This window comes from Stegastes partitus, unplaced genomic scaffold (genome assembly GCF_000690725.1).
Source record: "Stegastes partitus isolate 25-593 unplaced genomic scaffold, Stegastes_partitus-1.0.2 Scaffold529, whole genome shotgun sequence".
Taxonomy (NCBI): Eukaryota; Metazoa; Chordata; class Actinopteri; family Pomacentridae; genus Stegastes; species Stegastes partitus.
The window spans coordinates 190,618-208,724 of record NW_007578260.1 but is presented as its reverse complement, the minus strand read 5'-3'; the positions used below and the strand labels follow the sequence as shown (position 1 = coordinate 208,724).

Genomic DNA, 18,107 nt, shown 5'->3' with positions numbered 1-18,107 from the left:
TATTGTGTCTGCATTTATTTATTATGAGGTCAAACTGGGAGAAAAAACTACATTTCTCCTACTGTATACTACATACAATGGGTGACTACAAACTCAGTGCATTTGCTTTCAGCAAAAACACCAGAAAAGCAATGCTTTTTATCTAGTTGACCTTTTTGACACCAAAACATTGCAAAAGACAGATAGTACGAGACATTCCAGGTAGTGGAATGTGTCATTTAACAAATTCATCACAAGCTAAGAACTAAAAAATGTGACATATTAGCTCTTTGCGATGTTATTATGGCATAAGCAAACAATTGCCTACTTATGCATTTGGTTGGCACAGATTGGCATTAGTTGCTGTTTTAGTCCAGATTTATTTTATTTTTTTCCATTTGAAGTCCGTGGAGAGGTCATTCCTTGCTCACCTGTAACATATCAACTTGTTAGACTTTAGCACTCAGGACCGATTACGCTGTAGTTGTCCCTTGTCAGGGTCAACTGTAATAAATCTGTCTCTCTGGCCAATTTGTGGACGAGAAAACCAAAACAATTAGCTTAAAGAGACTCAAAATAGTATTGCTAACAGGAGCTGAGTAGTTTGTGATGACTCTGTTTGGGTTGGTCACTGGTAGTAGATATAGATAGATATAGTTGTCGTAGTTTTTAGATCCAGCTGGCATGTCAGTTCAGGGATTTATGTGACTGCTAGTTAATTATGAGAGCTAAGCTCGCTAAATCTCTGTGTTTACATTCGTCAGATTTGGAGACAAACACATTCCTTTAACATTCTTATTATTCTTGAATGATTCATAGTCAGAATGGACACAATTACCAAAGCGACACCCAGTTTTGAAAATAATAGAGTTGTCCTTTATTTTAAAAAGAATAAATAAATAAAATATTGCAGCTTTAAGTTCTCTATTTAACATAATAACAATTTAGGACAAATCTGTATTCCAGAACAACACCCTATAACTGCCAAGCAAATTTTCTGCTCAATTAATTTTGCTTTTACAAATAAAAAGCTGATCAATAATATTGATATCAGTGATTTGTGCAGCTTTAATCTGTAGGACACTCTGGATATGACACTGAAAATAAAGTTTTCAATCTGCAAAAATAAGCAAACGGAACACAAAATACTGGTAAAAGTTTTCCATCAAACATGTCGTAGACAAGTTTAGTTATCACTGAGCTGTCACAGTTCGGTGTGGACTGGGAGGACTGGGACACGCCCAGTGACAGATTACTCAGAAGAGGTGTCATTCTCTTTGAGCTCCACATGCTTCTATTTATAACAGATAGCTGCAATAACTCAGGGAGGTGGGAGAGAGAGCGAGGGAGAGAGAGAGAGAGAGAGAGAGAGAGGGAGAGGGAGAGGGAGAGGGAGAGAGATACATAGAGAGTCATATGACCTCCAGCTCATTCCAGAGATAGTGACGGACAGAGCGCTCACTCTGTGCTCCCATCTATTATTACACCAGAGCTGCATAGCGCTCAGAGGATGTGTCGCAACACTGTCTGAGGACTCTGAAAAGATTTCTGGGATATTGTCTGTAATTATTTTCTGCCAAGGACATAACAATATATCACATCTGGGACAGCAACTGAGTGACAATGCCAGAGGAGAAAGGTAATACTGACCTTTAATAACCTTTTAGCAGGCTGTATGTGGCACATTCACCTGCCGGGGAGAGCTCAGAGTTTACAGCTATTGATTTTATTGTCGTAATCAGGACATATCTTTTACTACTGCTACTCCCTATTTGTATCTTAGATGCTAGTTACTCTTTTGCCTTTAAAACCACCTCTCAGAAATAAGAAAATCATTCAAAAGTTCCATGTAACATGGCTTGTGTTTCTGTGGAAGTTGTACTTTACCTACAGCTGAACAGGCTGCCCCTGTTATGTAATCCCAGTTAGAAGCGTTTTTTTCTGTTTGAATGTGAATGACAACAAGCCTGTGGTAGCAAGCTGAATGCTTATGCTGCAGGTTGATATGCTGCCTGCCTGCACCATCCCTGGCAACAACACTGTTGCCTTGGTCCCCTGCCTGCATCTCTAACTCTGGGAGCTCGGCCATTTGGGCTGCTTACAAAGGGGTGAGGGGCCAGTTGCTAAGAAGAAATCACTATGATATGCCTATAGCTGTTTACAGTGTCTCTGGTATTGCATAACAAGGTGACCTTTCAGTGCTTTATCATCTTTTCATGACTCTGCACCAACTGTAGGAAGTGTCTTCAAATGTTCTCATAATATCTGTTAGTTTGCAGGGAAAGTGCAATACAGGCTTTTAAGGATGTAGTATATGATGCATCACATGCTTTAGAATCTAATTATGTTTTATTGTGACAGATCAAATATGACTTGAGTACCCCTGTGGACAGAAGATGCCAAAATAATAAAACCACCATGTAAGAATCTGTTACTAGTTAAAGTCCCACATCGAGAACATTAACAGTAAAATGTACCGTCACAGAATAGTCATTAAGTTGAATGGTCCCCTTGTTTATAACCATGTTTTATATAACTGGATATTGACAGTGATGCGAAGTAAAAGCACAATATTCCGAATTTCATCCTGAACCACACTCAAAATAACTAAAAATTTTCTTGCATAGCATCAATGTCTATGGTAGAATTGTCATTTATCTTAAAAAACGCCACGCAAACTCTTTAAACAGAAGTTGCGTTGCATTACATAAGCTAGGAGTAGCTATTAGTCTGTAAGGCTCAACAATTTAAAATCGAGTTGCTATTTTTAGACAGATGATTGTAATTGATTTGTATTTTAAAGAATTTTTTAATTTGACTTTCAGTTCAATATTCACCATCGAACAGATTTAAAACGTGATGAACCATGACCACATGAGACTCCGTCAAAAGCATGTAGGCACACATAAAACCACCTATAAAACATTATGTCAGATGTGCTGCATAACATGCATCCTAAATTGCCTTTGTGATTTACTAGTTGCATTGTTTCAAATTGCAATGGCATCATAGCATCGGGATATTGGCTCTTTATTGCTACTTTGTTGAGTTCCAAGTCATTTTAATCTAATAGGTGTTGTAATCTTACATTCTACATTAAACAGCTTTCCACTGCAGGATCTTTGGACAACTGTGAATATCTACTGATGTCTTGACTTCAACTATTTTCTGATTTTAGCTACTTGTACATCAGGTCCAGTTAAAGGTTGCCAGCTCAGAAGAACGATGCTAGTTTTTAGTCAAGTGGTGGTTGTTACTTCAGCAACGTATGGAAGCAACACGGTCCTCAGGCTTAAGTACGTTAAATCCACATCGGAGCTGTTGCGTTTTTGTGTCCTAACAGCTGCTGTTTCAGCTCCCAACTCCCAAACTTCCCAAAGTTGCCTCAAAGTTGAGATCATTCATTTTGTGTGTCACCAAATTTCATTGACATTCCACGGTCTCGCTCTTTATACATCATTCTACAATATGCACAGTATTAAAAAAACAAAACTCGACCTGGATTGAGGGTTGTTGACGGTTGCAGTTAGCCAGATCTAGACTTTGGCTCACTGCAAGTTTGAGTTTAAGCTCATTTTAACTTCATATGTCCCTAACTGTCAATGTCATTAAGCAAAAATACCAAGTAGACATACATAAATACTCAAGTACTGTACCTGAAAACTAGGCTTGAGTACTTGAGTAAATATACTTTCCACCACTGACCTCTACCCAGTGGGCCTTAAAAAGAAGCCTCACTGTTCGTCCTCATAAACACACCATAAATATTTCCTCTCGTCTCCGCTGTCTTGTCTTTAACCGCCTCGTTAAAGCCGATCCGGTGTTAAACCTGTTTTTGTTTGCTGCTTTGCAAACGCAAGGGCTGTAACTTTTGTTGTGCACAGAGCAAGAAGGCATGTAGGCATGTGCGCTGCCCTCGCAATGTGACGAAGCTTGTTAAGTTTTGGCGGTGAGGACACACAAGCAACACACACGCCCACACCAACATACGTACTGCCACGTGTTTCGACGCACAAACACACTGTACAACGACGTCCTGGAGAGCAACACATGCTACAAGCCTATTGAAGTATTTGGTGTTATCCTAATTTAATGAAAACTGCACATGCTGGTCTGCATGTATACATGAACGCCTCACAGGTATGTAGGCTAAACAGCACCTCAACAGGCACATGGATACACACCACCGTAGGCTGCGTCTCAGCCAAGGACAGCGTATCCTGGGCGTGTGATGTAATGGCTGGCTTGTTGTCAGCAGTCACAACGACGCCCGTCACTATTCCAGACCTGCCAGTAAACAAACCGTCTGTTTACTAGTCCTACCAGTGATGACATTTCATATTAAGACGTAAAAAGGCAATTTGCAATGATCAGACAGAGTCGATGTTATTCTGTATTTTTGCCACTGTCGACCACACTATCAAATGATGCTATATATGTAATATTTTCATTTTAAAAAGGCTTAATTACCTGAAACACCTGCAGTTTTGAGCTAATGTTTTTCAGAAAGTAGAAAATACCGCATTTTTTTAAGGACTATTTTCAGCCGCGGATGAATACATGTGTAATATGAGAGAGAGTATTTGGGGCAGCAGGACAGAATATGTGGAACGTGGCTCACTGATGTGTTTTTTAATAGTTTTTGGACAACATTGGAGCTCTGTGGCACAGATGCATCAGGCTTTGGATGCACATGCAGCAGTGATACATTTATTTTTGGGTCTTTTCATCGGATTTATTGCCAATAAAACATACAAAATGTCATTATTTAGCTGAAATGTCTATTTTTCCCCCCCTGTGTCTACTTTATATAATTTGCAAACATCAATTCTCCTGTGACACATGATATAGGGGAAGATGTAATGTAAGTTGAGATCAATGAAAAACTATTGGATGTCAGCAGATGAGCAGGACTGATGTGGAAAAAAGTATTTTTAGTTTCATCCTGAGTCAGAGCTTTTTTGTCCATTTGAGGCCAAACACTGACATATTCCCATCTTGAACAAAGTTTTACCATTCACTTGGAGTTGCGTTTAGTAGTCAGTAGGCTTATTGCTCTGTTTTGGTCTCCACCAACTCTTCAGGAATGTATCTGTGCTAACTTGGTTTACATTTGGTTTATCCTTATTATTATTATTATTTTTTTCATGATAAGACTTCTGTGGCTGGACAGCAGGTCAACAAGAGTGATAAGATTATGCCAAACATTAAAGCTGCAGGGTATGAAATCAAAACTATGAGCATAAATGTGCCAAACCAGTGTGCAGAAGTGAGCAGAGCTTTACAGCCAGGAGATAGTTATGCCAGTTTGTCACCATAAGTAACACCTTTCCTGAGTTGTCTGACCCAGTTGTAATATTAAATCCTATGTAGCGTAGCTTTAAAAGTGACTGTTTATCAGTCTCTGCATAATAAAAATAAGGCAATTAAATGCTTTGATGTTGCATTATTTCCCAATACATCTCTGAGAATTATGTAACAATCTGCAATTGGGGTCACTATGTGCTCGCTTGCTGACTATATAATGTACCTTTGTGCAGTTCAAGGTAGAGTAACGTCCCATGAATGCCGATAATGGGCTGCGTGTTTGAATCCAACTGCTGCTGTACTGCCCTCTCTCCCTTAGGTGCAAAACCTGCTTGGCATATGCCAGTTTTTTTTTCTTTTTTGCACCAGCTCTGCTCAAACCGCTGACACGACGTTTTCTACAGAGAGCCTCTATTCATGAGTCATGCTGTTTCTCGCTGGCTTGAAATACAGTAGATGGCCAGCAAAACAAACGCAGCTCCAATCCCTCTTTCATTCCTGCCTACACTGGCCTTTGTGTTCCTCCCCAATCAGCTCTCCTGTTGATGAACTGTTATTAGATTAGCCAAGCATCCTTCACGCACGTTTACAATGCGCACACTGTGTGCACATTTACTGGGACATGCCGGCGATTTTTCTGCTGCATCACAGCGTGTCTACTCCAGTCATACGAACCCTTCTATTATCAGCATTTTCACCTCCACAGGGGAGCGATGAGAGCTGACTTTCTTTATTTAGCGTCTCCTATTTTCATCTTAGTCCAAAAGTGACTCTTTTATCTCTGCTGATATGTCCCATTTAAACCAAGCATGATGAAGCAAAGCCTTGATAACACTTAAACAGCATGGCAAGGAGGGGAGGAAGGTAAAAAAAACTAAATCAAGAAAGATGTGCTTTACGTAGTGGTTTTTAAGCTGTTACTCTCTCTGCCTGCCTAAAAGTTGGCATTAATCTAAGGTGAGAAACTGTCCAATATGGATGTAATTTCTAAAATTAAATCTTGGCTTGGATATTTGTTGCTTCCAATGAACAAAGCTTTCCTATTGCATGGCAGTTTCTTATTCAGTTGTTCCCAATGAGGCATATATATATATATATCATACAATACTCACAAAACATATTGTTTAGACTCAACAGAGAAAACTTTACACAACAATTTGCATCAATCATTTTGGGTTAAGACAACTTCTAATGAAATTATGTTCAACTAATGAACTGCTTGGAGTTACCAGAAGAAGGTTGTCCCCCACAAACAAAGCTATTTTTCCTTTTACCACTTACTTTAAGTTGATTATTCCTAAAAAATAAAGTTATTCAAAAGGAATTTTTAAGTGCAATGTACCAATCATGAGCTCAAGTTTCTAAGTTGGCAAAGAAATTATTCGGCAGAGGAAGGGACTTGACATTGCAACCTCATAGTGAAGAAAAACTTAGTTATCAAGGCGTTTTTTTTAAAGTTACCTCAACTTTAATTTAGTTTAAGTTTAAATTCCATACAATAATAAATGGATGCAACAACACTACGTCAACCCAACCCATCAATATAATGTTTGCAACCTAAAAGGTCTATCTAAATTAGTAAACTAGAATCTTGATCATGCAACACGTGTTGGGAACAGCTCCTTTGAGTGTTGACATCTTATCGATATATTGTCGTCATGGAAACAAAGCCCACGTGCTCCATCCAGATGCTTTTTGATGCTTTTCTGCCAAAGAAAAATGCTATGATACCCACCCTTATACCCTGCTTGTACGGGTTATCAGGTCTGGGAGTGATCATTTCATTCGTTTTGGAACATGTCTGCAAGGAATTGCTCCCAATTAGCCGTGTTGCTTTATTCAGCCACGTGCATGAGAGTTCCTACTGGAGGTGTTTGAGGTCAGGGCTCAGTTAAAGCCAATCAAATGAAACTGCAACCACGAGGCTGTTTCTTTCTGGACTTTCTTTGTGCACAAGGGGATAGTCTTGTTGAAACAGAAAGGGGCTGTCCCCAAACTGTTGCCATTAAATTAGAAGCACATTATGGCATAAACTTTATGCTGCAACACTCAGATCTCACATAATCCAAACTATAGTAATAACCTAAGATTGAGAATGTCAACTAAAAGCCCAGATAGCATGCAAGTGGTATGTGCATATTATATTTAGTGTTGGATCCTATTTAATTGGACCTTGTACTGTGCTGTCCTGAGACAAATGCATGGAAATGTTCCAGCGAGGCCAGCTGCAGTAACACGTGGGATCATATCTGTGGGCTGGGTGCCATCCACGTGGAACAACTATTCACTGAGTCATCTGTCGGAGGAATGGCAGGAATCATATGTTTTCACACAAAGACTATATTCATTAGAAAGCACACCAGTTGCCTTTTCTAGCTTCCCTGTGGGCTACTATTAAGGGTAATGACAGATTTCATAATGTTGTGGTAGCTATTCTGGGTACTTTTATTATAAATAGTATCACTGGCATAGCGGTAGTCAGCTTCCAACACACCCCTGTTTATGTGACGTGCCATTGTCTCTATAAGGACTGAACTAACAAGGGCGCTCCGGTGTCATCTGCCAAAGAGGTGGGAGGTCAGCTTTCTTGGCCTCGGGGTCAAAGATCAAATGCTGCACAAGTCATGTTGAAGGTGTGACTGCACAGGTGGATGTCAGAGTTTCAAGGAGAGCACAACAAATACCTCATAATTTCTAGTCTAAATTCGCTTCAGTGTTCTTCTTTTGGTCGTTTCACCATAGGGACTCTATTCAGTGAGCTTGGCCTATAGGCTGTCTTCACATCTTTTTCTTGGCTTCTTCTAAGGATGAGATAATGGAGTGAGTTTTCTGTTTGGGTGACAGACAGGAAACTCTTAAGCAATGAAGTAATGCCTATACCAAGGCAAAGCCAGGTGTGAGCAGCCTCTTAAAAACCTTTCACATGTTGGTAATCATATTATCGAGGTGCAAATCCCTAAGAGGATGTGAATACAACTAATAAAATAGTTTGAAGTCCTACATTTTATTTAATAGGTCTTTAACATGTTGCACATTCTCACTGTGTTGTGTTGCTGGGCAAAGATCTCGCATTCAAGCAGTTCACATTTTTCCACATTGGTGATAAATCTTAAGCAAATTAAAGTAGCCTACAGAGAGGAAGTTGCAGGTTCACTGAAGATTAAACTGTGAATGTTCGCAATCAGTCTGTCCAGAAGTGCAGCAATATTTCATAGAGTTCGTAGATCTGCTGCAATAAATGTCAAAGAACAAGATTTTTGAAACCGCACGATGACTTGGAAGCATAGAAATTGTCAGTCTATACCATTTTCATAATGCTAACCTAAATGCTAACAAGTGGAAGTATGTATTGACAGTGCTACCCACTAGAAATGAGGTTTCTTTATAACTCAATTACGACAACAAACACATGATGGAGAATATAAAACTTTTAATGATTATTTTTAACTTCCAATATCACGTAGTAGTTATGTGGTTTGTACACCCACTATCTACCCCAAGCACCTCCATGCAAACTCCAAAGCAGTCCAGAAATGTGGAACTTTATTGAAAAAATATTGCCCTTGAATGTAGTCCTGCCAATGATTATGTTGCTCCCATAAGTAATAGGGAGAACAATTTAGTCGTAAAGAAATATAATATCGATACTAAGGGTAAAGGTACATAGGAAGAACTCCCTCAGTGCATTAACATTTGTTACCAATTTAATCACAGATGGAAAAAAACTAACATTTGAAATGATTTCTTCCATGTTAGTAGGAGGAACCCCTTTGGAGAGATTCTTTTTGTCATCACATAAACTGGTCTTTACTGAAACCTTATTGAAAATGTTTAAAAACAGGAAAAAAAGTAGCTTGATGATAAACCATATAGAACAACCATCCTAACCAAAGAACTCATTAAGAACCCTGTGTATTACCATCATTTCCTAAACTTCCCATGACAGTAAGACATCATTTCATTTTTTTTTTTGAGTATGTTCATGTCTTTACTCTGAAGAAAATGAAAGTCCCCAAGGTCAACAGCTCGGGCCACCACAAACTACTCCTGCTGTGGTAATGTGAGCATTTTGATCCCCTGCCCACCCCTGCCGTCTCTGCAGATGGTTCACACCAGGAATGCTGCACAGCACCATGGGATCCCCGTGAGTTGAGGGAACACTCTATTTTTAGGAGGTGCTGGAGCATGGCTCCTTGAAAAGGCATCAGAGATATAGCTGCTTGTGTTTTCCACTGCGCGGTGGCATGTGGTTTCATATCATATATGTATCTTAAAAGCTTTTTCATGTTGCACCATTAACAAAGTTGTTGCAAGAGATACTGTCCAATTTTTTTTCTCCACTATGAACCTTGGGAGCTCCTCGATTTCAGTCCAAAGGAAAGTCTTGAATGCATACTTTCAGGAGAAAAAAAAAAACAGAATTAAGAATTGACTGGATAAGTGAATGGGTCCTTCTTTATTCAGCATCACAGAGAGCTGCTAAATGTGTAGCTACATGCTGATATGTGGGCAGTTGTACGCTATGTGTGTGCAGATGGTAAAGTGCAAACCTCTGCCAATGGTCAGTGTGTGTTCTCAGAGGTATCCAGTGGTGTGACTGCATGCGGTACAGACATGCAGTGTTGCATTGCTCAGATATCTGCCTGCCTGGCTGCGACCTTTGGGACAACGGCATCAGTAGTAGCAGTCAGCCAGAGCAGGCACCAGTGAGGCTGATTGATGATATGGACAACTGGCCCCCTGGAGAAGACAGGGCGCTGGCAGGAGTCGAGGGATGGAAGGCGGGGAGGACTCTATATGCTGCCACGCTCAGAACAGTCACTGTCTGTCTTCCATCGTGGAAAGGAAGCTCATTACTTTCCTTGCATCGCCCAAATGAATTATCTCCGCTCATTACTTTTGCTCCTCTCTACTTAATGTTTGACCTCCTTACTAATAGCTGCTTACAAGGACAAAAATTAATTGGCGTGAAATGTGTCTCCAGTATGCAGGAGTTTTGACTTTGATTTGGTCCACAATTGATTACTTGAAACAATGTATTGCCAGATGATTCAAGGATCAATTCTGGAAGATAAATTTGTACTCTACTGTATAGGAGGGAAAATGGTGCCATCCTCTCCTAAACATACTTGCAAAAAGATCGATTGCTTCCCAAATGTAATTCTGAAGTGCCTGAACCATGGAGATGCAAACACTGCTTTGTCAAGAACACTAACAAGGGCACAAAAGAGCAATGATTTACCATGGATTGAACAGACCACTAACGTTGTCAGCTAACTTACACCCCACTGACAGATTGCTGGAGCCTTATCAAAGACCTCTACAACTGTCTCAGTTACTGACAGCCTGAGTGTCTCCAGCAAGTTGCTGGATTCTACATCTGGCCCAAAAGATCATCTCCTGTCTCTTCCACATCCACGCCCTCTTCTTCTATTTGCTGTTTGAAGAGGAAGTAATGACACTGGATCCCCCCCAACAGGTGCAAGGGTTCAGGAACGCACGCCAGGTCAGATCAGGAGGCAGATCCCTTCCCGGCTTCCCCTGTGACTACCAAGCCCTGCTGCCTACCCTCCTCCCAACCGGTTTTGGACTGTTGTCTTTTCCAGATGGTTGCAATCATTTCGGTCTTAGACTTTTTTTTTTTTTTTTTTTTTACGAGGACTCAAGACTTTCCCCTCCTAAATTCTTCTCTTTATTGGCTGCCATGCCCACATGTATGCTCAGCATGGGTAGCTTCAATATAACCCCCCATCCAACAGACAATAGAACCAAAGCAAGATTGTCCAGATTTCCTATTTTTGTCTTGATTCAAATTTGAAGTCAGCACATTTTCAAGCCAGAGTTTGCATTGTAATGTAGACATATGGACTGAATGAAAGCAGTGCTTTTAGTATGATCCAAAGAAAACTCCATGAAGTGTTTCATTTCTCTATATTTTGATGATATTTGCTGACCTCAAGAATGTCCAGTATCACCAAGGTATAGTTTTTCACTTTATATTTGAGTAAAAGCCAGATTTGGGCATTATACTTTTGAAAAATCTGGCATAAAGCCTAACTCAATACAAAAAAAAGGCAGGTTATTATCCTAAAGAGATCTGAGCAGGTTGGGGAGGCTGCGTTTGTCTTGGACACAAAAACAAACACACTACAAATCTCACCATGGGTGAACGGTCCTCGTAAAAGTTGCTGAAGAATGTGTTGCTGTAAGGCTGTGCGGTGGCTGTTTTTACTCCCCTGTCAAGTAACCTCTTGCAAAGCAGGTTGTGAACAATACCCTTTTGGATGTACAGGAGAGAAATTGAAAAAGAGATCCATAGCAAAACTATTTTACTTGCTTTCAAAACTAATAACCCCTTGTCCTTGAGTCATCTTTTAGCGGGCCAAATGTTAAATCGTCAGTGTGTGAATTACATCTACAGTGTGACTTTGCTTGAGGCAAAGCGTCTCTTAGTCAACACGAGGCATAACAGAAGTGCAGATAAAATTGAGAGATCATCGGTGTCTAGGAATCCCTTCCTGGCTTTGAATATAATTTTGGATCTTCACAATTTAGAAACTGTGGCCATTGTAGTGTCTGTTTCACCATGTTCCAAACTCTTGAAGCACTTAAAGCTATTCCTTAGCTTTTTGCACCTTTGCATAATTCTACATAGCTCAACTATCTTCACGAAACATGGAGAAACGACTTGCATTGGCCCATCTAAAGTTAAAAATATCAGCCCCACCTCTACAGACTCATAAACAAGTTTTATCATGTTCCTTCAGCTCATACATTAACAGAAATGTAAATATGACAGTTAGTTGTTCTACAGGTGCATCACTGTACGTGTTGGGACTATTTCTTGGCAAACAGCAAGGTGTAGTTCCTATGTGCTTGTTTTCACGGTGAGGTTGTGGGTGTCATACCTTTGTGCATGTGACTTATACTAAAACCTGTGTGACCTTATCAGGCATCCCAATTACAGCCAGAGGTGATGTACAGAAGCACTTAATGGATGGATAAACTTGTTCACCAAGAAAAAGTTCCAGAGCTTAATTCCCCTAAAACCACAACTTTGTAATTTTTACATTCCTGGTAGAGCACACATTGTACAAACTGGAGAGTATCAAAGCTTTAACTGGTTGGCAGATTTTTTTGACTTTGTGCAGAGTCATGTTTGCTGTTTCTTGCAGCCTGCAAACTTTATGCTGAGCTGGGAAAACTACACTCTTAACATACAAACATGGGACTGGCATCATTCTTCTCATTTCAGTCTCAGAAAAAAACAAAATGTGTATTTTAAAAAATGCTGATTTTTTCTTTTTTTTTTTTTTTAAGGGATACTGACTATGTTCAGTGAAAATGCCTGCTAATAAGGGATTTACTTTGAAATAAGTAAAATGTTTTCTTTTGACTTTATCGGGAGAAAGAAGTGTCAGGGTGGCGAACTGGGGTTTAGTTTTTATTTTTCCACATTATAGAGTAGAGAAAAACAAAAAAAAAAAAACAATGTAGCTTTAACTTAATCTAAGTCAAAAACATCGTGCCAATAAAACACCTAATAAACACCCAATGAACTAAGCAAACCACCAGAAACAAGTTCTTGGTGAAGTTCCAAAAAGCGGCTTTGTTTGGCCCTCTGCTACACTTCCTTGTCTCTCTGTTGCTGTCTCTAAATCAAATCATTTGATGAACTCCCCTTTTCAGGGCCAATTATTGGTAACCATGGAGGCCCGATGAAACCGGTCTGACGACGCGAATGTTTCCTGAGAATACAAAGGGCCTTTTATTCAGCCGATGTTCCAGTCAGTGCTGAAAAGCGGATCAGCGTTTGAGCTCACTGTGCCAGGATGATGATGAAAGGGAAAAGGGGCGAGATGTCCCGATGATACTGTGAGAATGGAGATGTCAGTCTTTTTCCTGGCTTTTTGTCACAAACACCTGTAGGGATGTTGTTCTGCTACATATTTTCCATTGCAGTTGTGGACATATTTTGCTTTCGTGGTGCACTCCATCCTTCCTGTGTGGAACGGAGGAGGGCAACTGCTTTGGAAAGTGTTTGGGAACTTGTCAAAGTTATGATGCATCAGCTGGCATCAGTGTGTCATCTTTTGTTTGAGATGTATTCTCACAGAGCCAAACCTTACAATACAATAGTTCCGTTTTAAAGCTAAGACTGGCATTAGAATGAATACGATGGGTCTTTTTTTAACCAAATTACCAAATAATTAACAAAAAAATTAATAATATTCAGAACACTCAGGCTTCTCCCGAGTGGTGACCGGCCATTTAGATAGTTAGACTGAATCTGAAATAACTGTCTCTGAAATTTCACCCATACAATGAAGATGAATGGAATTTAGTTTTTAGATTCAACAAATCATTTATTATATTTTGCATCATTCACCTGCAACATCTTTCTAGAAACAGTGCCATTGCATTGGACAATTCTCATCCACAGAATGCAATGTCTACAGATTCCAATTTGGAACCACCACCTACTCCTACCCAACCCGACAACCCTTTAGAATTTACAAAAGATCAGGTTGACTTTCGGGTTAGGCTCATATTAAACTATTAGACACTTGTGAAAACCATTGTTACTGTCATTCACATAAGATGTGGATCCATCTGGGGTCTCCTGCAGCATTTCTGCATACGTCACTAACGACACCTTAGCTTAGCATCACATCTAACGCCAACAACACTTGACATTGTTTGGAATGAATGGTAGGCGCTGTCAACTGTACGGAGATGCTCCAGGTAATCATCTGTTTGTTAAGATTTATACGACCACCATATGAACCATTTCTATGGAGCTGAGGGTATTTATGGCGGGCGTTTACGTCATACTGCCGCCCCTCACAACACAATCAGATATCTGATTGCTAACCCCTGTTGGGAATCCATATTTCATTGACCCCTTTGAGAGCAAAATCCACCCCCGGTCAAAAGGAGGAACATGAAGGAGGGTCAGCTGAGGTTCACATATAGACCCCAGCTCGGATTGAACCCATTTTCATTTGCGGCCTGAATGTGAGTCTCCAGCAAATGAACAACAAGACAACACAATGTCCCAGTAAATGATGAAAACGAGTAACATGTTTCAGCGTAAGTCAAGAAACAAAAAGAAATGAAGAATAGTGTTATTTTTATTTCCTTGTGTGATGTGACAGTCGAAGTGATGTCTTGGATATTTATGGATCAAAGCAGTGTTTTATGAAAATAATGAAATATGTCATTGTGAAAAAGTAAGACTTGTGTGTTTATTGGAGTGAAAGGATGGTGCCTGAAGTTTTAAGAAATGGGGACAAATGTACAGAGTTTGAATAAAAAGGGTCGTGGAACTGATGCAGATATTTTTGGATAAAAGCTACTTACAAGCAAGTTTTAAATTTCATGTATTTTAATGCCAAACATATGCAAAAACTTCCCAATATCTGCTGCTTAACCATCATGATAGAACTGTTTTCCAAACTACAGACTACTTACTGTCCAGTATGTACTAGATTGGGATCTAACATTGCCTTGTCCCTGTCTGTGTGTCTCCTGCAGTGTTTCAGCAGCAGGCTGTCCACAGCCCTCTGGAGCAGCAGAAGCAGAAGCAGAAGCAAAAGCAGGGCGGAGGAGGACCCATCCCCTGTCAGAACTGTGGAAAGCCCTGCAAAGGGGAGGCTCTCCGAGTTCAGAACAAACACTTCCACATCAAGTGTTTCGTCTGCAAAGGTATCTAACAGTCACATCTTATCTCTCACCTTTACGCTGTCATCCCAGAACCCACAACCTCACACAAACCAGACACCAAAAAGCTGGATATATCTGATTTTGGTTGTAAAGGAGACACACAGCCTTCAAAGTAAAGCAATTTTCCTGAAGGATGTATAGGATGGATGAAGGTAATATGAACATTATGATAATGCTCAACTGGAAAATGGATTGATTTTTTAAATGCTGGACTAATTAAGAGCTTTGGAAGAAATGTGTTAATATTGAGCTTCTGAAGCAGACAAGAGACCAATTAAGAGCTTTTTGTAACACAGAATCTCTTACGAACCTTTTGGGAAACAAAAGACACTCATTTGCAGCAAGGACACCACTGAGGATTGTTTTGGAGAAGAAATATTGGAAAACTACTAATAACAAAAGCCTTTTTGAAAAAAGGATACACTTGAACCAAATTACCACATTTCCTAAAATGATCCTCTAGAAAAAAACCAATAATGTAGAGACATTAAAGTATATTTTGACGGAGGTAAAACCATTAATCAGGGCGTGAAAATTAAAGGAAAAATGAGAAGAAACACCACGGATGTGTTGAGACAGAAAAGGGGAACGTATCCCAGTATTACAATTGTATCGTGCTACAGTAAAGACCCACTGGTTGAAGGGTGGCATGTTCTCCGAGATGTGTTTTTTATGGGATGCATATGAGTTGCACCTTGAGACGTTGTTGGATTGCTGACAACATAGGACTGACCAGACACAATGACTGAGTGAAACAGGTTCATTTTACCCGGTCCATGACACAGCTCCCCTGGGAAGACAAGTTAAATTATTAAACATTTGTTGATCGAGCATGACATAAACCTGCAAAAACCTCAGCCATTACACCTGCAAAGTGAACCCCCCAATTACATCTTAGCAGTCAGTACGTCTTATGTGCCATAGAAAGCTTTCTATGCTTCAAGCAAATTGTTATGAATGAGTTAAAAACACACGCTAAATCATGGTAATGATTGAACCTAATTAGCTGTGTTTCTTAAATTTCCATCTAATATATAGTGTACATACTTCTTAATATAGAGGTTAAGAAATTGTATCATATTTTGTCATGTGTTATTATCAGGTATCATTTCATCATATCATAATATAGTATATCATATTGTGTCATAGCATGGCATAGCATAGCATAGGACATGAGATCATATTGTTTCATGTTACATCATATAGTTTCACATCATACTGTGTCATACCATACTGTATTGTTTCCTATCATAGCCTAGCATAGCATAGCATAGCATAGCATAGCACAGAATATTGTGTCACATTGTGCAATATCATATCGTATTGTCATGGTCTATCTTATCATATCATAATATATTTTATTGTCATACATCATTCATATCATACTATATCATGTCATATCTTATATTGCATCATAGTGTATTCTATTGTATCATAACATGTTGTTTAGTTATATATCATATTATATCATTTCATATGTTATCGTGTCATAGTGTACCATAGCATAGCATAGCATAGCATAGCATAGCAGATCAGATCATATCAGATCAGATCAGATCAGATCAGATCATTTCATTTCACTTCATATCATATAGTTTCATGGTATATCATTCCATACCATTCTGTATTGTTTCCTATCATATCATATTGTATGATCATATATTGTGCCATATCATAACATAGCATATTATATCGGATCAGATCAGATCATATCGTGCCATATTGCGTCATATCATATCGCATTGTGTCACAGTGTGTCCCATCCTGTCGTATAGTCATGTATCGTATCGTATCGTATTGTATCGTATTGTTTTGTATGGCATTGGTTACTACCTACAGATAATTATTGTGTAGGTAATTGCCCTCATATAAGATTTTGGTGCATTTGTAAAATTTTACAAAGTGTTAAACCATCACTAAACACCAACAAGAGGCTGCTGGTAATCTATTAGTACATTATTGTGTATGTCATTTATTATTACATTGTTATGGATAGTTGACTAATAAAAGGAAATTCACAGTGGTTCTTATTTAAGCAGCTGAAGAGATGGATGTGTGTACTTGTGATTAGTTGTGAGGACGGGGGGCTTCGTCTGTGCATATATTTCTGGGTTGTTAGCTGCAAGTGTTAGAAACTCAAAACCAGAGTATGTTCTGCGTGTGTGTTTGTGTGCGCTTGTGGGTGGGTGTGGGTGTTTTTTTTTTCTTTTTTCCTTTTTGCATGTGACTGGAGTGTGTGTTTGCACTCCTCCCAACCCTGACTCCCAGCACGAGCCTTGTGTCAGACCGCTTGTTGTTGTCAACACACGCTCCGGTTGCTCGGCAACCCCTGGGGTCGCTACAGTGTCGGCAGCTTCCTGGAGTTTATCGCCTTTAATCTTACACTGACCAGCAGACTGCCTGTCTCGACATTTACACCCAACCATTACCTCCTCCTCCTCTCTCCACCTTTAGCTCTGTGAAGGGATGAAGCAGCAGAATGCACTCTCATGATGTATTAGCGATGATGAGACAAGTCAACCGCAATTAGTGATCAGGTCATTAAGTCTGACCTCAACAGATAATTCCAGCCTATTACAACTTTGACCTTATTTTTATAGCTCTGCCCGTTATTCTTTCATGTAATAACGACACTGTTCACTCACTGAGATAATAGCAAAGATCTGAGTCAGATGAGACAGGCCATGTTATTGGTTCCAGTTATAATAAACCAGAATGATCCCGAATGAACTGTTCTTGTTTCTTTAGCTATTTTCAACTGCTAGACAAAAGAACAGAAACGCGTCACTTGGTTTGGGTTGCCAACCACCATGAAACAGCTCCATATAATTAGTGTTTCTGTATTGTTATCCATGACCATTGGTGAAAGATAACAAAGTGTATGTTAGTTTAACCCAACTCTGAGGTATCTGTATTTTCATTTTATAGAGCTTCAGTGAGCCAAAATGCTCTGGGGGGGAAAGAGAGAAAAATGACTGGTTGACTGAGAGGGTCAGTAAAATTATGAAGTGGGCGGAGCTTCTTGAGCTTTCCCTCAGACTAAAATATTTTAATTTGACATTTTGGTTGAAAAAGGGCTGCAAGGTGGTTAGCTG

The 18,107-nt window shown here is 39.6% G+C and overlaps 1 protein-coding gene across 11 annotated transcripts in view; it reads left to right on the top strand.

Annotated features, from left to right (window-relative positions):
- ablim2 (actin binding LIM protein family, member 2) overlaps positions 1-18,107 on the top strand; it is a 134,323-nt gene that overhangs the window by 29,748 nt on the left and 86,468 nt on the right. For 10 of the 11 annotated variants that reach the window (XM_008287947.1, XM_008287945.1, XM_008287942.1 and 7 more), the window contains exons 1-2: positions 1,416-1,618; positions 14,824-14,994. In XM_008287947.1, coding sequence (XP_008286169.1) covers positions 1,603-1,618; positions 14,824-14,994 — 187 coding nt within the window. In that variant the 5' untranslated portion in view covers positions 1,416-1,602. Of the gene's footprint in view, positions 1-1,415; positions 1,619-14,823; positions 14,995-18,107 lie in introns of those variants that run through there. The other variant, XM_008287939.1, reaches the window with a different exon arrangement.